Here is a 22,531-nt window from a genome sequence, read left to right as displayed (position 1 = left end):
AAAATGTTGCATCACTGAGGAACTGATAAAGGACTTCAGGCTTATATTAGAAAGGAAAAGCATTAATTAACAAATAGATTTACATTGAGATTTTTAATAAGTTCCTTTTAAAAACAGGTTGCTTTAAATTTAGTTTGTGTCTGTGTTCTCTCTGTCTTTTATAGCACACCAGAAGGATGTGCAATCATTGTTTCTAAAATGTTATAGTTGAAGATAATAGTGTGGTAAAACATACACTTTTTAAAAAGTGTGCTTTATTAATTTGACAGTATGTAAAATTTGCCAGCATCTTCAAGTTATATGACATGTTATTCTGCATGCTGAAACTGTAAATAGAAGAAACTTTAAATTGTGCTTTTTTTCAACCAGGAAATCCTATTTTGAGTATAAAGGGACCTTGCTCCCACCTCGTTTAGCATCCATTTTGGCCTTTATCCTGCAACTGTTCAAAGAAACTAACATAAACATTGCTGATGTTGAACTTCTTCTCCCTGGTGTCTTAAAATGTTTGGTGTTGGTCAGTGAACCCCAAGGTTAGTTTGCATATGAGTTTGCATTCATTATAATTTTTATTCACAGATTAAGAAAGTACTTATTCCTGTGAGTCAAACTGATAATTATAAACATATATGATTATTTTACATTAATGTATAACACATCATGCGCACACACATGCGCGCACACTTGTCATGGATAAATACACTGTAGCAAATAGCCAAGTTTGGACAAGATAAAACATTTAAAAGTAATGTGTTTCAACCTACTTTAGTTTTATACTCTTCCCTAAGGCAAATAGTTTATAAGCTACTAAGATCTGTTAACCTCTTAAAAGAATATTAGTTAAATATCAAGTGGTGAGAGACATTATAGTAAAAATGCTGAAAGCCATAAACAAGGAAAATCCTTAAGAGCAACAAGAGAAAAATCATTCATCACTTACAAAGGAAGTTCTGGTAAGATGAACAACTGACTACTTAACCAAGTCAGTGAAGTTTGGAAAGCTGTAGGATATAAAAGATCATTCATCAATAAGAAGAAAGTACTTTTCTCCCAGCTACTTAATTCAGTGTGTCAAAACAAAAAAAAATTTGGTGACATATGCAACATACTGAATTCTCTACATTCTTTTTTGGTACCTTTTTTTTAAATTTTTTTTTTATTTTTAAAGGATATGATTAAACATTTTAAAAATTCACTATTTTGAATTGTGGGTTATATATATTCTGTAATAAATGTATATATGTATATATTGTGTATATTTTATATATATATATATCTGGCAAATTTTAAAGAAGGTAAATTGTTGCTTTGCTATATATTTGTTAGTGTATGGGAATGAAATGAATGATTGTTTTATGAATGAAAAACAATCTATATCAGCTAATATATTAAAAACTCATTGGATAGTATGTAATTGTTTGCAGGTTTAAATGTTGATACAGTGTTTTTGAGTATAGACTTACTAAGAGAAAGACATGTCTTCACATGTACATTTAAAGTTAACAGGTTATAAAAAACAGACTTTTCAGCTTTTGTATGGCCTTAAAATGGGAGCTATACTTTAGAACAGAACAAAACAAAAAACCATTTCATTTTGAAAAATAATAAAAAAGCATGTACATACTTTAAGAAAACAACATATTTTTCCAAATCAAGAGTGTTCATTAAAATGAGGATCCAGATGGTCAATTCAGACACAGTGTGTGTAATGCTCTAATTTTTCCTCCTAGTTAAAAGGCTGGCCACAGAGAACCTGCAATACATGGTAAAAGCCTGCCAAGCGGGGTCAGAAGGAGAACCTGCCGCCCAGCTGACTTCTGTGTTTAGGTAACTGGAAAATATGCCAACTGGCAAGGGGACGATTGCCAGCCATTTGACAGCCAGCATGTTTTTTAAATAACTAATTATCCAAAACATAATGTGTTACTACTTGTTTATAGTATTTCAATTATTGTGTTTTTGGCAGTAGTTTTATTACATTGTGTTATTTTATTAAAAATAAAACTGCTGGGAGAAAGGTAAGTGAGCTGATTTAAAATTACCTGAAGATTTAGTAAGATGCTCGCATGTATTTAAGAAATGGGAAGTATGAGTCACGTTGACAGGTGCACGGGCCTTCAGAGCCTCTAAACATGTCACTCAGGATCCAGCTTAGAAGTGCATGTCACTGGTTCCCTTACTGCCTTTAGATACCATTGTCCCAGAAAGCACCATTAGGACTAATTTGTGAAGCACAAACTTAATAGTGGTATATCTGTTATCCATTCACAAAAATAACATTGCAATTTGAGGAACATTGTCTGTTTTGTTCCTTTTGTTTTTTTCCCCTGCCTTTTAAGAGCCCTGCTCATTCTATTAGGCAGCATTTTTAAGTATTTCTCACACTTTTTTCCAGTTCACCTATGTTATATGTATCTCTTCCCAAAGCATTGCCAGGTAAATAATTTGAGTTATTTCTTTCACCCTATGTAGGATCTTTGTTTCTAAAGTTTTTTTTTTTCCCTCATCACGTAATTGGCTCTTGCCAAGTGTTCCCAGTTTATTCAAATTGTGATACCTTGAAATAAGTAGATTTGTGAAAACTTTAAAACCCTAAGAGGAAAGAAAAGATTCTATATGAATAAAGATTGCATGTTTATTATGGACAATTTATTAAGCAAGGTGACTTTTATTTGGTGGAGAAGAGGGAGATGGAAATTTTAGGATTAGAATATGTAATTCTAATTTATAATGGTTCTCTGTGGCCAAAAATCTGTAAGAAATATAAAGATTATAAATAACTTGACTTCCTCATAAAAACATTTGATTTATCTGAGATATAAAGAACTAAAAAATAACTAGAAAACTGGACTTGTTTTTTCCTTAGTCTTTTCTACAGTCTTATCACCCAAATTTCCATATGCAGAATACAGCTAGATTTTCCCTGCTGGAATTCCCATTCTTCCCTTTGTTGGGAGGAACCACCACCCTAATCTGGCTCATATTTGAAAGTATTAGGATTTGAAAGCATTAGGATTTTCCTTTGGCATCTAGATTCTTAGGGTAATCTCACATGAAATGCTTTCTTGTATTCAAGTTACAGCTGGTTGCTATATAGATACCAACCAAAGAAGTGTCCCAGAAGTGTCCTCAGTAACTTGTTTTACTTTCAGGCATTTTATCCAGGATTATGGTATGACATACGATTATCAGATTTACAGCCTTTTAGAAACAGTGGCAGCACTGGACCAGCAGGTTGTTATCCACTTGATTTCTACCCTCACTCAATCGCTTAAGGACTCAGAGCAGAAATGGGGTGTTGGCAAAAATATAACACAAAGGTAAGTTTTATCATTTGGTTATGTCTTTTTGGATAATGGCTCATTTCTTTAGACCCCAAAATATGAAGTATATCCTTTTGAGTTGAAAAATGTTTCATTACTGTGACTGACACATTCAAATATTCACATATTATTCTTTTCAAAATGACTACCTTAGGGAGCTGTGTATTTTAGCAATGCAGCTATTACCAAAAACACATTCAGGTTCCTTATTGTGAAGTGTACTTTAGAAACTTAGGCATTGTGTTTTTCTATAAAATACATGGTGGCAAATCAGTCCTTTGAGGAATGCCAGACTAACTCAGCTATATCAAGCTTTGCTAGTAAATACAATGACCAGTCCAACTAGATGGTAAGCTTTCACTTTGGAGGATTTTTTGGTTTTTTGTTTTTTTTGTTTTTTGTTTTTGCCAAAAATAGATAATAAGGCCTATATATCCAGTTGATAATGGGCAAGACTATTTGTAATGAAACATTGTGGGACTAAGCCTGTAGTCTAGTTTGTTTTAAAGGGATCAGCAGTCACACCAGAATTCTTAATTATAAAAGCTTGTGAAAGAATCAAAGTATTGTGTGAGTATAGACAGACAAATAAGGTTAATTTATGATTGTTTGAATGAATGAAAAGTAATGGAGAAGGTAACAAATATACCTGCATTCTTTTCTTTTTTCTTACACAGGGAAGCCTATAGCAAACTTTTATCCCACCTAGGACAAGTAGGACAAGCTGAGATACAGAGACTGAAAAACGACATCTAATATATATTGTGATTCATTATCTCAATTAATTGTAACTAGTGATTTCATTTAATTGTATAATGTTCTATTAAAAATATTTTCTAAGATTTTTTCTTCGAACTATGATAAGCATAAAGTATATAAATAAAGAAATAAAGGTTTATTAAGTATGTGTAGGATTTTTGGAACTTGACAAACCTCGTTGTATGTTAAAATATTTAAACAAATTAAAGAAATGTTCTAATTGGAAGTATTATCTGTGTATGACTAAGTATGTTTGTACTGGTCAAACCATGACTTTTTTACTTTAATGTGATTCCCTGCCTTGTGTTTGTTGTGTTTTGAATTTTCACAAGTTAACATTTTACTATAACCCTTCTACAAATTGCCTGACTACACTATACACTATTCTTTTTTTTTTGGAGGTTAGGATCAGGAGAAGGGGCTGTATATTAGCTATCCTTTTTAAAAGTAAATTTGAGGTAAGTTGATAAATTTCTTATAAAGCATACTTACCTTTGTGAGGAATAAAACTGGATATAGTTGAATGACTCTACAGATAGCTTATATATTTTCTTCAAGAAAACGTAAAAAGCATTATGCTTTTCTTCAATAATTGCCAGATGTTTTTCCTCTATTCATTCTTTCTTTTGGAGTTGTCATTAAAAGAATTCTCTGGAAGAGGGAAAATAAGAGCCTTTAATAAAACAGGATAAATAATATTCTGAAAAATCTTAAAGTTACAAATGAACAAGTCTGAGAGTCATCTGATCCATCTTCTTACCCTTAGTTAAAATTTCTTAAAACATGGCCTCTTACCAACCAGTTTAATTTCTTTTAACTGCTTTTGTTTCTCAGTTCTTTAACTCATCTTTATCTTATCCAGGTTTTTCTATTCAGGTTCTTTTTCATTATTTTTTTGTGATGCATGTTTAGTTTAAACAAAAAAGCTTCAGTCCTAATGTTGGGAAGCCTCCACCTGGGCCTGGGGTCAAACCCACCTCTGTTTTGTAAACTTGAACAAGTTACTTAATCTTTCTCTGTTTCTAAGTGGGGGGAAAAAATAATTTTTTGTTTTTCACAATGTCCTTATAAGAATCAATGAAATATAATGTGAAAATTCTTGGTGACCTCTATTCTCTTTGGAGGCTTATCACTGTGCTCATACATAATGAAGATAAAGAATCAAGGACACCTCAGTTTTGTTACTGTTTTTCTAATGATATGTCCTAGATAAATAATCCTACCTTTTTTTCCCAATGTTTTCTTACATGCCCTGTTTTTTAACTTTGAAATAATTTTCCTCCCTCTTTGCAATTCTCATCTTTATTATGGTTCTCATTTTCCATCAAGAAAACATTTCTACTCCTTTCTGGCTCAAGTAGTAGCTTTAAAAATGACATGCAGTCAATCAGCAAACCATAAGATTCCTCTTCTAATTGTAACCTGTGAGGTCTAAAGGAGTCTGTTTTTTTTTTTATATATATATATATAGTAGTGATTTTCTCTTCACTTGACAACTTACTAAACTAATGATGTATCACTTTGCAGATTTCAGCCATTGAGGTGTCTGTTTAAGGAAATGTGTTTTAAAGAGGTTCCGTGTGTGTGTGTGTGTGTGTGTGTGTGTGTGTGTGTGTGTGTGTGTTTCAACACCTCCAGAGGTGGTCAATAAAGATAACTTTTGAGAATCTTGGTTTTTAGAGTATTAAACTTTTAAGGGATAGTAAATGCTGCTCTGGAATCATATATTAGGATATGTAGCTATAGATAAGAATAAATAGTTGTTGGTGGAAAAAATCAGTAACAGCATAAGTCTGAAAAATACTTGTAAATAAATATGTTTAAATGTGTCAGAATTTCAAAACATTTTTAATTGGAAAAAAAAAAAACCTGAATCAGTTGCTTATTTTCAAAGCCTGCATTGCCCCTTCACATATTACTCCTTTGTCTCATTCCTGTCAAAAACCTTATCCCCCCTTCCTTAATATCCATTTTCCCTAAATACCTTGTATCACTCAGACTTCTTACTCTACCTCAGTAATACAGCCATTCTCATTTGGTGATATCTGAGTATCTGTTCTTATTTCTGGATCTTTGGTCTCTCTGATATTTTCATTTTCCTTGATCTTCTCATACCTTCCTCACCAATGTTGATCCTTCTTACATGCATCCCATTTTGAGCATATTCTTCTTTCTTGTTCCCAGTGGTTAGAGTTGGCCCTTTGCTCTGTCTTATTCTTCTAGTAATCAATTGATAAAATAATTTTGTCTCTCAAATCTATTTCTAGCGTTGTTTGTTAAATCTCCCTAGTTGCATCTTCTTGAAATGTAAAGGTGACTTGTTAAGCCTCCCCTGTGACCTTCTACTCCAAACTGGCTCCTATCTTGTTTTCTATCCAGTGTATATAATGGTTTCCCAAGTTTCTTAGCTTTGAAACTTAAGAGGTACCTTGGGTTCTTGCTTGTTCCCCTCTTTCAGGCGATCTATGTACAGGCTCTTGATACTTATTTTCTTTGCCATCCCTGACATCTAAACTTTTTTTTTTTTTTAAAGATTTATTTATTTATTCATACAGAACTGGGGTACAGGCCAGAGGCTCAGAGTCGGCGAGAGGCTTCACCAGAGACAGAGTGGGGAGCAGAACAGGCAAATCTACTAAGTACACCGCTGAGGGGAGCAGTGGGCGGGTCAGGAGAGGTCTGCCGCGCCTTGTGGTGACCTCCAGGGCAGGCGGGAATCGAACTCATGCGGAAGTGGCTTTAGCTTCTCAGTGCTGTGCTTTAACCCGCTGCGCCACCAGGGAGGGCCGACATCTAAACTTTTGCTTAATTGGGCATTATAATCTCACTTATGGTTCCTTTTATAAAATTTTTCTTCATACCTGTCTGCTAAACAGCTTGTCTTTAAATGCTGTATTCCCATTGTTGAACCTCTAATCCCTTCTTACTGTTAAACTGGCTTTCAAATTCTTCTATCAAGAAACATTCAGCCACCTGACGACTTTTTCTTTGCAAACTTCTTTCAGGCAGGAGAGTTGACTATCATCTGCTTTCTGTGACAGTCATATTCATTGTACACTCTGAACCTCAGTTCAGTTTGCTAGCCTTTCTTAGAAATACTAGCCTTTCTATAGAAACCTAAACTTACACTTAAATAGGAAGACAATTAAAATATACAGTGGGATACATGAGTATTCCAGTCAAGTAATTTCTGTAAAATACCAGATGGCGTGTAAAAAAGATGATTGAAGGACAACAAGGTGATGAAAGGACTTTATTAGACATTCAGATTTGGTTATGATTAAAATTTCAATTAACATTTAATTCTCATCCCATGGATGAGAAATAACATGGAGTATTGCCTCTGTACCAAAATCTTTAGTATTTAGTTCACTTGCATTAGAAATTTCAGAGTTTAAACTTTTATATCATTACATATTGCGAAAATATTTTCTTAAGCATATTTGAATTTTTATAACTGGAAGTTATGTAAAAAATTACTTGTGGGTTGTTACTCTGTTTATTTTCATTATCCATAATTATTATCTTCAATACTTCACAAAATATAGCTACTTTGTTCTTGAAGAATTACTTGAACCCATTGTCAAATAGTTTAAAAGAATCTAGGACAGTTTTGCTTTTTGCTTCTCCTTTGATAAGATTATATGATACATAAAAATTGAACCAGCATCTATAGTTGGGAAAATCCTTCTTAAAACCTAACTACCCTAAATTTTACACATTAACACAGTAGTCATATTGCACAGGTAAATGTTAGAGGCATAGAAACTTCACTAAAAATTTGATTATCTGTAATAAATCACCACTTTTCAATAGCTAAACTTTTACAATAATCTTAATTTTGCTAAAGCTGTTCCTATACCTACCCCTTCTAGGTTTTAAGAATATTACCCTGTCAAGTGTATCATTTACCAACATAGATAACTTTGTTTAATTAAAACAGTTGGTTTTGAAAGCTAGTAAAGAAGCCTATTATTCTACATAATAATAAATAAGATACAAGATTCGTATTTGAATTCAATGATAAACTGTACTGATAAGGTTACAAAAATTAAGACCAAGTGGTTGAATTAGAATTATTTTCTACTTATTAAAGTTGTTAGTGTGCTGATGGTTAGCCAATTTATTGCATTAATGAGTTGTACTTTCAGAAAAATTCTGGATACTTTTATACACATAAGTTATTTGTCCTTGTAATAAAGATATATCTAATAAATTTATTTAGCTTAAACACTTGTGATTATTCTAGTTCCTTTTTATGACATTGGCTTTTTAAAAAAACAATTTAAAAAACTAGAAGAATAATCTCTATCCTTGTTGCCTTTAAACTCTTTTAATGTGAAAGTATGGAAGTTAGTTTTTCAGCTATTGCAGTGGCTGAAGGGTATAAAATATGCCTGTAAACTATGAAGAAAATATGAACAGAAAAGTATGAAAAATACCCCAAATCATAACTTGTCATTTTGTGGCTTAAGATTGAAGGAATTGTTTTTGCATTTATCACACATTATTTTAGAGACTCATGCCTTAGCCAGCTTCATCTCCCACTGTAAGAATACCCTGCTAATATCTATGTGGTATTGCTTTTTATTTTTTAAAGGAAATCTTAATGGTTAAATGGTTAGAGAGATCATGGTCTTCCTGTGGAAGTTCAGAGTAATATAATAATTTAAATACAAATGTAATCTTTAATTTTGAATAAAAAAGATGAGTTACTATAGGATAGTTTGCTTAAATAGGAATATATATATTTGAATTTTTTCAGGGGAAATTGATCTATCCGAATTTGGTTTAGTTTTCTATAGTCCTGTTAGATTTTACTATGAGCCATTTGAGGTAAATGATCTAATAAGTGATCTCAGTATTTTGGAGGAGATGGATGTTATGCCTTGGGATACTTTTCTTTGACTATAACTGCATGTTTCCAAAACTGTAAAGGATTTTAAAATACTCGATGCAACTTTTTAATATTAGTGAATAACACATCAAAAGTTCACCAAGAAGTGATTTGATTATACTGTTTGTTACGTGTGTGTTTAGAAATCTGTATGGAAATAATCGAGTAAACTTAGGCTGTCCATCCATTACCAGGCAGGCAAATTTGTTTGTAGACATTTTTCCTTTCTTAGTTGGATATAGGATATGTGATTACATATAGATTTTAATGTCTTTGTGAGAGTTCATGGAGAAGTTCATGTCACATAGAAAATTAGCAAACCTGAAACAGTTGTTGCTTTTTGGTCCTTGATACTTATCTGAAACGTTAAGAGTTCTTTTTTTTTTTTTTAACTTGGAAAGACATTTTTAATTTTGGCTTAAATGATTTACATCTTTTAAAGAGACTATCCTAAATATAAGTTATCAGTATCCATTTTTATTTTTCATAACTACAAATATCACTATTTTTGTCTAAACTGAGGTTCTACCCATTTAAAAATCTACCTTTTTCCCCCTTACCTCTAATCTCCCTTCCTGCCATTAATCTGAATAACCAGAGTTTACATATATGCATTTATATTTTTTACTAATGTTTTAGGTATTTTATAACTGTATAAAGTTACTGAACTCTGTTTAGGATAAAAATTCTTTATTCATTTCTGAATTACTAACAGTAGTTACATGAATAAAATGACAGTTTCCTGTTAGGCAAGGATTACTGAGTGATTAAACTATGCCAAGAAAAGTCAGTGTAAAGTCTTCCTTTTAATAAAAGGATTACTTAACTCCTAACAAGATTAGGAAAGAGGAAAAAAAAATCATGTTGCACTTGTTGAATTTTTGTTCAAATGTAATTGTTGTTTTATTCTTTATTTTGTTATATCGACAAAGCAAATCCAAAAATATAGCCTAGAAAAGAATTCTTATGCATTATTAACAGTGGCAGTGATAAAATATGTATTGGTGGTGGAAAAGAATCCCACATGTGCTCAAGATTGACATAACCTTTAACAAAGTGGAAAAACTTTTATTAGAACTGCCGATTCTAGGTTCAAATTTATGTCAAAGCACTTTATGGTGCCATAATTAGTACAACTAATTTTTTGAGCTTTAAAATGTCATTTTTCACTGAATGAGTTCAAATGATGTTTGAGCTATTATTTGATTCAAGGATTTGTACAAGTTTAGAAATATTTGACTTAAATAAACTTCCTCTTTCCTAATGAACATTTATCTCTTCCCATAATTTTTAGAATCATTTATTCCGTAGCATATTTACCAAGTTCTATCTGTAACTTTTAAACTTCAAAAATAATCTTTCTGTTCAGTTACAAAGTTCTAAAGACAGTAAAATAATTTAAGCACCATCTTTTTCTTAGGTAATATACTTCATGCAGAACACTTACCTAATCCTTACAACATTCTTTTGAGTTAATATGGAAATCAATAATTATCCCCCTTAAAAAGTAGGAAAATTAAAACACTGTAAAGTTAAGTTTCTGGCCCAAGGACACAGAGTAATCAAGGTGAAAATTTTGGGTATTCCAACTGCTATTCCACTGTGCTTCTACTATTCATTACATTGAATAAAATATGGCATTTAAAAATTTATGATGTCATAATGCTGAGTCTCTACTGAGTGGTACTGAATAATGTTAATTTTTTTAAAGAAAACTTACAAACCCATGGTTAAGTAGTAAAGGGGTTAAGTACTGATATTTGTTGTTTGTTTTTTAAGCTGTATGGCAGTACTTGTGAAATAATTGCCTTGCTAACAATATCATGTTGTCCTACACAGTGCTTATTTAAAAAAAAGTATACAAACAATACTATAAAGACCCATGGAACATATTGGACCATTAAGTTGGCACAAAGCTATACCACAGTAGAAGTCATACATATTACACTGTCTTTTGACACACACTGAGAAGGTAACAGGGATTTAGAAAACTGTCCTTTTTTTGCTAATGGTTTTCTGAAGATAAGACATACAACAAGGAAGCAGTGAGCACTGAGTTTTTTTTTTTTTCCCAGTATCCAAAAGACAAGCCTTTCTTTTCCTTTCTGTTAGTGACAGTTAACAGAGCATTGGCTTCTCAGATGGTGCCAATCCTGTGATGAGGCACTTGCAGAGTTTGAAGGTTAGGACACGTGAAATAGGGAGCTGGAAGGAAGCAGGCTGCTATTCCATTAGAAGCAAAAGGGAGTGTAGGCCCATAGAATACTTCCTCTTTGCCCTCTCTGCTTACATCCAATACCTATGAAAGAAGAAGTGAAGACTGTAATGTCTAAATGACTCCTCAAAGTAAAGCTATGCATACATAAAAGTAATCTGCCATGAAATTGTTATGCCCCATGACCATACTACAGACATTGTTATTATTTTTCTTAATGTACCGTCAAAACTGTGTATTAAGTACCTGGTAAGTACAATTTGGTATGTTTGTGTGTATACATATAGTTAGATATATCTGTAAATATACATATAGTTAGATATATCTGTAAATATACATATATTTAGATATAGCTATAGATAGGTATATGTAATCACTTAATCTTCGTAACAGTGATAAAGTACCATTATTTTCATTTAATAAAAATGTCTTAGACTAGTTAACTTGCCCAAACTAGTTGACTAGTTCCCATATGCTGGTTTACCAATCCTTATCTGTAAAATGAAGATGAAAACATTGACACTGCAGTTTTGTTCTGAAAATTTCATTACCTCTAGCACATAGAATTTTACAACACAGCTTATTAATATGTTCAAAAATCAGTTGACACCAGAAAAATAGCCCCCAGCACTTCCCCTTCAGGTTACAGAGTCCCTTTTTTTCCTTATATGGAGAAGAATCTCTTAATTTATTCCTATTATTACCTCACCTAATCTGCCTTAATCGTACTACTAGGAAAATTCTCTTAGGAAAACAGTTCATACTATTTTATCAAACCCATCAAGCTCTTTCCAGCTTCAGTCATCTCCGTCTCTCTTTATTTGAGAACCCCAACATCATTTAAAACCCTTACTCTCCTAGATTGTCCATGTTTTAGAATACATTTTTTTCTCCAGTCAAAAGAAAATAATAATGATCTATAAAAAGACCAATCACTTGCACACTTATGCAGCTGCTCTCGTGTGCTATTTGTGATCCATAGAGTAGAGTCAGCCAGAATAGTGTCAGCCTCTGCCTGCTCACTGTAGGTGACTATCACTGTAGGTGACAGTGCTCCAATATTCTAACCATAGACTTCCTGGTACTCTAATGATCTTGAAGAATACAAATACCTTCATCTGTCACCTAGATGGGTAAACCTAAAGTCTTTAAAGAGAATAAAATATTAGATGATGGGGGTCCTTGAAATTTGAGGATCAAAAAGGAAAAGACCTAAAATAAAAGAAATATTGAACTCCAAATAGACAATTAGCTTTCCACCCCATTATAAATTATATCCCCTGGCACTACTAATTTGTTTTGCTAAATACAAGCTATTGGCTAAACAAACTTTTTCCTTCTGTTGATAGACCTATCTTTCTGTAGTCCACGTTTATATTTTGATTGGGTAGGACAAGTATCCCCCCGTCACTTAAAAAGTACTGATGAATCCTCATTTGATGAGTGCCTTTCCCTCAATCTTTGAGAAAATGAAAAATCTTAAAGGGATTTTACAATTTTCATTAACTATAGAAAGTAGAGCACTCTCCATATTTACCTCTGCTGTATAAGGCCAAGTATTGTGTTATGTTTATAGAGAAGAAAACAGATACACAGAAAGCAGTGACTCGCTCAAGGTTATATAACTAGTAAGTGCTGGAGACAATATTTGAGCTCAAGGGTTCAACCGCTGAATGACCAAGGATTCCAAGCTACTCGTGATATTTTTCTCCCTAACAGAATACATTTCTGGAAAAGAAACTGTCAGTTGAGGTCATTTAGAGAGCTTTCATCTGGCTCCCAGGGCAAGGGAGACTACATATGTGAAGGAGATGTATTTTATTTAATCTGTGAGAAGAGAAAAGGAAGGATTAGTTATTTTTCTCCAAACATTTCCCTGTAAACTGGCAAAAAAAAAAAAGGCATTTGGGAGATGAGGTGCCAGCTTGGCAAGCACATCCTCCAGCCAAAAGGAAGTAATCACAAATGAAGAGCGGTAGAGGTGATCTGGAAACAGACTAATCACTTGCACACTTATGCAGCTGCTCCCTTACGTGCTGCTCGTCATACATGGCGCACCAGATTAACGTCAACTTTGCCAGATATTTGTTTACACACCCATAAATGAGCACCTCTGCTTTCTTCGGGAATTTTAATAATATTTCCCATGAGTCTTTCTTAATAAGTACAAATCTCAATCTCTCAACAAATTTTAATTTAAAAAGTATCTCAGCTTTTCTCATTTGGGTTGCCCAAGTGGTCATGTAGTACAAGGAAATAAAATGCTTTTTCAACACCAACATAATACTTGCTTATACGAGTGAATCCTAAAAAGTGACAGTTAAATAAGTTTTGATTAGAGCCCAGAAAGGGCAGTGAAATCTGACAGGTTATATGGCTGGTATGTCAAGGACAAAATAATGACTTTAGCTCTTTTATATGTTAACAGAGCAATAGAACTTTTTAAGTGTGACTTTCATTAATCTTAGTCATGCCCTTAGAATCCAGGGATTATATAGATTTGTGACTTATAATGAAAAATTTAAACTGATATTTTTAGCATGTACACTTTTTTTCTGTCACTCAGTCCTATACTTTTTAATCTGCTGATTTGTTTGTCACAATGTCTACTATCTAGCTATCTAGCCAAGATTTTTCTCAGGAGCACTATTCTATTCTCCTATTACCTGCTTGTCTGTTGGATAGTCTTGCCACAAATAGTAAAGAAGTAATAAAGCACAAGTTTCAACATGTATGTTGCCTCTACAACCATCAATACACTTAATGTGAATTATTCAGTGAACAAAAATAGTCCACAGCCACCCAAAAATTGGAAAATAATGAGATCGTACAGAATAATGCTAATATAATCTGTAGACAGTTGTCAATAGCTAAAATGACTGATATATATGATGAGGCTATTATCCATGAAGACTTTCATTCCAAACATTTCTACGTGACAATCCATATGTCAAGTGTCCATATGCTTATATGTGCACTTGTTTGTATCTATAAGCAGTTCAAGCCCTTTAAATCAAATTTATCTGCTTTGTAAGACTAGTCTGCCAGCAAGGGAATATAGAATTTGCAAAATGATTAATTTTGCACATCAAAATGGAAATGAACACAGCTATCCATAGTGCTGATTTTTTAAAGTAAAAAATATATTAAAATATTTTATTGTTGCATCTTAAAGGTTAAAATTTATCCCACTGATAAAGGCATTGATTAATACATTTATGAATCACCTCTTTTAGAATCACCTTAATCCTAATGCTGCTGTAGAATAGCCTGAGCAATTTAAAATACATACATACCCCTTCATCTTTTGAGAACAGATTTGCTTATTTGGAACATCCAGAAATCATGAAGAGTTAATTAGTGTATGTGATTAGTGATCATTCTAGCTTGATTTCTATTCCTTGAGCTAATTTAATATTAAAATTAGTAGAAATATACCCTTAAGTATATTTGAATTTTGCATCTTTACTTCATAATAAACCCAAACTTGCTTCCATTGTGCCAGTCAGATAAAGGGCACCAAAACCACTCAAAAAATCAGGGCACTATTATTACAAAACACTGCCTACTGACCAGTTCAATGTTTTACCAATTTTGAAAAGTAAAAAGAAACAAAAACAGTAAAGATTGACAAAATGTGCTGAAATGAAAGACTAGAAGCACTCCTTGAATGAAATGTGCTTCTGTTGTAAAAGTCATGACCACACTCCATTACAAGACAACCTTCAATCAACTGAAAAAACCTTTTTCATATATCTAATTTGTGGCTTTGATCATTATACTGTATGATCACTTTGTAGGTCATTACTTTCCTTTCATTTATAATTTCTCCTACACCAAGTTTATATTTTTGGTCATCTTCTAATGTATAGTGCTATACCACTCAAGATTTACATGTATTATTTTCATTTCCAAACAGTTCTAGGTATTTTTTTTTCTATTTCCACTGCAACTTCATTAATTCATAGTTATTTAGCAAAGCTTTATTATCTCAAAATATACAGGTTTTTGTCTTTTGTTAAGTTCTAGCTTAATTGTGTGGTAGTTAGAGATTATAGTTGACATAATACTTAACCTAAAATTTATTAAAATTTTCTTAACATTGGACTTAGTGCATTATTGTTTTTACTATATGTTCTATGCTTACTTAAGAAAACTATCCAGGAACATCAGGATAAATCATATGTTAGGCCATAAAATACGTCTTAATAAATTCTAATCACAATGGTAAAAACTAGATCAGTTAAAATAAGAAAGCTGGAAATTTCTGTAAACTGTGAGGATTAAGCAACTTATTACTAAATAATTAATGGATTAAAGAAGACATTTTTTAATATCTTGAGAAAAAATATAAAATAACATAACAAAATGTATGGGATGCAGCAAAATTTCTAAGTAGGAAGAGTATAGTGATAAATGCTATTACTAAAAATGAAGTAAAAAAAACCACCCAACTTTACATCTCAAATAACTGGAAAAGAAAGATCAAACTAAGCCCAAAGTTAGGAGAAGAAAGGAAATGATCAAGATCAGAATGGAACTAAGGAAAGAAACCTTTACCTATCAAGAAATAGAGTCAGATTAAAAATGGAGAGATACTATAACTGACACCATACAAAGGATCATAAGAAATTACTATAAGCAATTATTCATCAACAAATTGGGCAAGCTAAAAAAAATGAATAAACTAGAAAGAAACAGCAATCTAACAACATTGAATTATGAAGAAATAGAAAATCTGAACAATCTGGTTGCTAATAAGAAGATGGAATCAATAATCAAAACCCTCCCAACAAAGAAGAGTCCCAGACCAATTGTTTAGAGTTAATAACAACTCTTCTCAAACTCAAAATAGAAGACAGTGGTAAAATAAATTGAAGATACAAATAAGTGTAAAGGTATTCTGTGTTCATGTGTTGAAAGAATTGATATTGTTAAAATGCCATATGACCAGAAGTAATGCAAGCCCTAATAATATTACAATGAAAGTTTTTACAGGAAAAAAAAATTGTAACATTTGTATGTAACCACAAAAGTCCCCAATAGTTAACAGCTCCAAAAATTGGAGAAAGAACAAAACTAGAGATATCACACTCCTTGATTTCAAACTGTAGTGCAAAACTACAGTAAACAAAATATTATGGTATTGACATTTAAAAAAAAACACATAGATGAGTGGAGCAGAATAGAGAATGCATAAAAAAATACCATGCATTATGTTGATTCACTTATGACAAAAGAACTAAAAACAATAATGGGGGAAGGACAGTCTCTTTAATAAATGGTGTTGGAAAAGTGGGCAGGCACATGCATAAGAATGAAACTGGACCTTGCTCTTTCAGTATACAGAATTTAAAAGGATTAAATATTGGAACCTAAGACAAACTAAAACCCAAGAAGAAATCAAGGGCTAGAACTCTCGACTATGGTCTTGGCAATAACTTTTTTTTTTTTATCTTACAATAAAAACAAAGCAACAACAGCAAAAATAAAGAGGAACTACATAAAAGTATAAAGCTTCTCCACAACAAAGGAAACCAACAAAATGAAAATGCAACCTACTAAGTGGGAGAAAATATTATCAAATCACATTTCTGACAGGGTTTAATATCCAAAGTATATTAAAAAATCATGCAGCTTTATAAATAAAAATAAGTCTAAGGATCTGATTAGACTTTTTTTTCCCAAAGAAAACACAAATGGCCGACATTTTCAGGAAAAGATGCTCAACATTATTAATCATTGGGGAAATGTAAATCAAAGCCACAATGAGGTATCACAAACCTGCTGCAATGCCATAAAAAAGACAAGAGGTAATAAGTGTTGGCAAGGATCTGAAGAATCTTGGTGAGAATGTTAATTGGTGCAGCCACTATAAAAAAATTAAGATGAAGGTTCCTCAAAAAATTAAAGTTAACATCTGATCCATCTATTCCACTTACAGATTTATCTCGAAGTGGTGTCTGCACCCATGCTTATTGTATTTATAAGAGCCAAATAATGGAAACAAGTGTCCATTGACAGGTAAATGGAAAAAGAAATGTGAGGTGTACACACACATCATTTATAATTGCATGTGTGTATGTGCATGTGTGGTACGCTCAAAAGGAACCAGCTTCCAGTCATAAGTTCTGGAAATACAATGCACAGCATGGTGACTATGGTTAAAAATAGCACATTTTATGTTAGAAAGGAGGTAAGAGGATATCTTAACATTTGTTACCACAAAAATTTATATAACTGTGATGAGATGAATATTAAGTTTTTCATTTAGCAAACTATACATATACAAACCGTGATGAAACGCCTAAAGCTGCTATAATATAAAATGCCAATTGTATCAAAAAAAAAAAAAGGAAGAGAATATATCCTAATTATTCTATCCAAAGCTTATTCCCATTAGGAGCAGCTTGTTAATTATGTTGTTCATAACAATGCTACACTTACTGATTTAGATCTATTTGATTTTTGTCAATAGTAGAAATATGTTAATGTCCCCAGACAAACCTCTATTAAGACAAGTCATAAAAAAAGAAAAGAGTAAAAAAAATATGAATATTAAGGGTATTACAAGGAAAACAAAATTATATGCTGACATACAGACATTTGGCAACATGAGAAGTTTCTTGAAAAAATATATAACCCTAGTGAGATGTGATTGAAGAAGAAATTAAAAGTTTGAATAGTCCTAAAACCATTAAGAATACTGAAACAGTTGTTAAGTTTTTCCACAAAAATGAGGTTATATAATCTGAATGTGTATGAAGCTACATAATATGAGAACATATGTTTTTGGAGATGAAGAGAAAGGTCATGGCTAATATGTGTCAGTGTTATCAGAAAAAAAAATAGAAAAACAACTACATCAAAATTGTAAAATAATGCCTTGAAAATGCCTATCAACAAAAGCAATTGCTGTTCTAAAATGCCCAGCTGGCAATTTGCCCAGCCAAGACTCTTCACATGCTGATATGTCAGGATTATACCCTGGGACAGAGGCTGTCCCTGCCAGAACAATAGTAAGCCACTATGCTCACAACTTCTACTAGGAAGAGAGAACATCTTAGGAGGTGCTGGTTATGAAATGCACAACTTGCAAGAAAGAAAATAAAGCCATTAAATGGAAAGGAGGCATTTGAAAAGTTTTAAGGAATGCAGATGAACTATTGCCAAAAATTCTAAATACTTTTGGCTTATAAAAAAGGAAAGTTAGGCCCTTTTCCCCACTTCCAGTATATATATATATTTTTTCTTTTCTTTTTTTAAAATAATATTATAGTTTATGTTTACATCATTTTGTACTTTTTTTTTTTCATCTCAATTGTAATCCCAGTGGGTTTCCCATCACCGAGTCACCCATGTGCCATCACCATAGTCCAGTGCATTTCCCTCCCCTCACTGTTTTTGATCCCATTCCCCACTCCACCCCCACAAAATGTCTCTGGCATATGGCTGTTCATTATTCTTATTATTTTCTCGCCTGGTCCTTATATATCTTAAAGTTCATTTCTATCTTTATTTTCAACAGAATTAAAATCATTAGGCAAAATTTTTAGAATGCAGGTTCATGGCTGAATAAGCTGCATAAACAAAGCCTCTTCCTACATGTAAGTATCTCCTCCTTCAGTAAAAGCACCGGGAAAAGGAACCTCATCAAACCACTGAACAAACTTCAAAAGGAATTTCTCAACCACTCACCTGGATACAAGCCAGAGGCTCATTTGTCCAAATCGAATATCCACCAACTAAATATATCCTTTCATTATGGACAGCAACTCCAGATTCATTTTGGCCTAAAGTAAAGAGAATTGAATAAAAGAAAAAATAAATCTACTTCCTTACATGTCTTAATTAACCCTTTTGCCACTGAAGGATACAATTTCCCCACTGGCATACTTGTATGTTCCACAGGATTTTTACAGCAACTAATCACTGATTCCCAGTACTCAAAGGGAAGAATTGACCACTTTCTTAAAGAATGAATTTGTGTCAAGTTAGAACCAGGTCAAAATACTTATTAGCCTGCTATGTTAGTAAATACAACACTAAGTACAACAACAATAAACCACAAAGAACCGAGCATTCTATACTGTTATGTGCCATTAATTATAATGATAGAAATAATGTATATTTTAGAAAGGCAAAATATCTCTTGTACCTACAAATACTTTAATTCAAGTGTTCACGTGTTTAAAGAAACAGCTGCAACACCCAAGAAGCCAATAAAACAGAACTATGCCCCTTGTGTGGCTCAAATGAAGACAAATGACAGAAAAGATTGATCAAGTTACTACCCTCTCTTTCTTTACATACACAACAGTTTTAAGACTATATTAAAGTATCTGAGCTGGGACCAAACTGCGTAATCCCTAGATACTGACACGCCAAAATGATAAAAGGTAACTCCCCCATTTAAAAAAGAAGACAGAACAACTCGCTACCTCTGTTCTTCCCCGGAGGCCATCAGAGAGTGAGGAGAGTCTCTTTTTATTGATGGGCTGACACAGGATTGACTGGAGTAATAAATAAGCTAGGTCCAACTGCAGACAAAATCACAGATCCCAAGACTGAAGGTTTAAGGTACCACTACAGAAACTTAGAGCTAATCACTTGCAGGTGAATCACAAAAACTATTTACAGAAACAAGAGTTCAACACAAAGTATCTGGGCCTCTCACAATGGCAATATTCACAGTAGTTCCTCCCCCAGCAGCAGCTGGAAGTAATCGAGTGGCTGGCCAGCATATTAAAAAGTCTTCAGGCATTGGTCCAGCCCACCATTCTGAGTTTGTGGTTATTCTGTTTGTAGAACAGCCTGGAAGGGAACTTGACACTTGTGGTTGTTACTAGTACAAGCTGAAAAGGGAGGAAAAGTTTTCAACATGGGAAATGTCAGGTGTGAATTGTTCACTGCATTCCTTCCTTTTCCCCTTTGGGATAAGGTTGGTTGGTGCCTAGCGCAGCCTTAGAGCAATGTGTGGTACTGCTATAGGGCAGGGTGAGGGGCATCCTTGAACCCTCCCCACACACACACACACACTCTCTAAATAGGTTCTGCCATCTGCTGCATCAAAACAAAACATGTAAGATATTTAATGGAAAGGAACTTTAATACAATTAGTGTGCAATACAGAAAAGACAATATAGCTTTTAAATCAAACACCCAAAGTTAGCCATCTCCTCGTGGGTAAAAGTCTACCCAAAAGGGATTGGCCCAAAGCAAGGCTTAGCACCATAGAAAAGGGTCGGAAATGGCCAAAGAAGTCTGGGAAGAAAAGAGCAAAACCAAAATCAAAATTAACACTGCCACAGTTAACCTCCCCTCTGGTCTCTCACCCCAATTGGTTTCAACCAGTTCAAGGCCAAACAACAGGAGCCGCTTCTTCACGTGTCTCTGAGCTCCATGTGCCTCCCTCAGGTTTCCTGGCTCTCCATCCTGCTTCCTTCCTCCTCAGTCTCCTCTACAGGGTCTCCTCTCTGCTTAGTTCCACTCTCCGTTGAGTGGGGCATGAAACCTGGAACCTCCCCTTTTCTTGGGGATCACACTGTTACAGTATGTGTAGACACAAATGTAGTCAAAACTACTAACCACAGAACTGCTTGCAGGGTTCATTTTGGGGAGAATCCACCCAAAACAAATACCTAACAGCAACAAATAATACAGACTCTTTTGGACTCATAATAAAAGATGATGAAAACTAGTGAGAAATCAGATTAAATGGGTTCTGTAAAGAAATTACTAATTCTGTCAGCATTTGTCTCCTATTTATATCAAAGTTCCCTGATTGACGAGATGGACTTGGCATGTCTCAGCTGTATGAGGATGTGCACAAAGGTAACACAGGCTCTGTGAAACCAGGTGCTTAGCCTCTTCGTGTAGTGAAATTTTGTGAAATAAATATACCTTTCTGGTTAATAAAAATATCAACTTGTTCTATCACTATGCATTTAACATTCAGAGATGCACTAGAGATGCCTGAAACATTAACTTTTTGTGCCTTACTTAATTGAAGGTACTTGCCAGTCAACAGGTTGAAATTACAACGTGTCCACTGGTCAGCATCTATGTCATAGGAATCTATATGCCGCACGAGGATCCGGTCGTTATTGTAGTCCAGGTCATTGCCTCCAAGAACATAAAGCTTCCTTTGGACAGCAGCCATGGAATGGTAGACCCTTCTCTGCAGCATGGGGCTGCGGCTAATCCACTTATTCTGAAGAAAGAAATTCAGGTGAATTCTGTTAAGAGGAGATCACTGGCCCTCCCTGGTGGCGCAGCGGGTTAAAGCGCAGCACTGAGAAACTAAAGCCACTTCCGCATGCTTTCCATACCCGCCTGCCCCAGAGGTGACCACATGGCTGAGGCAGACTTCTCCTGACCCGCCTGCTGCTCCCCTCAGCAGTGTACTTCGTCAATCTGCCTGTTCTGCTCCCCAGTCTGTCTATGGTGAAACCTCTCACCGCCCCTGAGACTCTGGACTGTACCCCAGTTCTGTATGCACAAATAAATAAATCTTAAAAAAAAAAAAAAAAGGAGAGCACTACAGTAGGAAACAGCAGTGCCTCTTTAGTGGTGGAGACCGGAACGTTCAGCCCCCACGTTTTGTTCATACACTACAAAGCCTGTGGTGTTATAAGCTTCTAACCTGAAAACAAGGGCAGAAAAACCATAAACTCCAATTCCACTTTATGATTTACATAAGGCATTTCCTCCCATTTGGGGTACATTTATAGAGCATTTTTCATTTTAAAAGAGGAACATAAGCATATAGAAAGTTTCAAGGTTATCTCACCCAATTCAGAGAAGTTAATCATGTAAATTATGTAAGAGTGGAAGTGCTCAATTTATACTGTCTAGCAGTATGAAAATTAAAAAAACAGGCACTCGATCCAAAATACCTGAGTTTATAACCTGTGTGTGAGTATGAGCAATTTACTTAGCCTTTGTGTAAGTTTTCTCATCTGTAAAATGAGAATAACACCCACCTAAGAAGCCTGTTGTAATGATTAAGTGTGCTAATGTTACATAAAATATTTAGAATAATGCACTAACTGGACCCTTTAAAAACTATTACTGTGATGATAATCACTAACTACCACAGGTCCCTACATCGACTAGGATGAAGAGTCATGTGCTATTCTTTACAAAATTAACCTGCAGAGATCAGCTTAACCTGGAAGAACTAAGATTTGATTCAGCAACAAATTTCTACATTGTTTAGTATCAGCCTCCATTAACATAACATTATAATCACATCTGCAAGGTTGAGAAAAGTTATTTCTAGGCAAACATCTATTTGTTTTAGTAGGAGGTCAAGTTTTGTATGATAACTTCAGG

General features: G+C 33.8%; 2 protein-coding genes across 3 annotated transcripts in view; one reads left to right on the top strand and one right to left on the bottom strand.

Annotated features, from left to right (window-relative positions):
- MMS22L (MMS22-like, DNA repair protein) overlaps positions 1-4,079 on the top strand; it is a 92,262-nt gene extending 88,183 nt beyond the window's left edge. The window contains exons 22-25 of the mRNA XM_004674069.2: positions 370-533; positions 1,731-1,827; positions 3,153-3,320; positions 4,001-4,079. Coding sequence (XP_004674126.1) covers positions 370-533; positions 1,731-1,827; positions 3,153-3,320; positions 4,001-4,079 — 508 coding nt within the window. The remainder of the gene's footprint in view (positions 1-369; positions 534-1,730; positions 1,828-3,152; positions 3,321-4,000) is intronic.
- Positions 4,080-7,350: 3,271 nt separating this feature from the next.
- Positions 7,351-22,531, bottom strand: part of KLHL32 (kelch-like family member 32) — a 167,453-nt gene continuing 152,272 nt past the window's right edge. For both annotated transcript variants that reach the window (XM_004673714.2, XM_012722200.1), the window contains 3 exons: positions 21,215-21,407; positions 18,893-18,987; positions 7,351-11,278 (listed from right to left, as the gene is read on the bottom strand). In XM_004673714.2, coding sequence (XP_004673771.2) covers positions 11,117-11,278; positions 18,893-18,987; positions 21,215-21,407 — 450 coding nt within the window. In that variant the 3' untranslated portion in view covers positions 7,351-11,116. The remainder of the gene's footprint in view (positions 11,279-18,892; positions 18,988-21,214; positions 21,408-22,531) is intronic.

This window comes from Condylura cristata, unplaced genomic scaffold (genome assembly GCF_000260355.1).
Source record: "Condylura cristata isolate star-nosed mole 26May11 unplaced genomic scaffold, ConCri1.0 scaffold00001, whole genome shotgun sequence".
Taxonomy (NCBI): Eukaryota; Metazoa; Chordata; class Mammalia; order Eulipotyphla; family Talpidae; genus Condylura; species Condylura cristata.
Note: the sequence above shows the minus strand (reverse complement) of the source record. Positions and strands in the feature narration are given on the sequence as shown.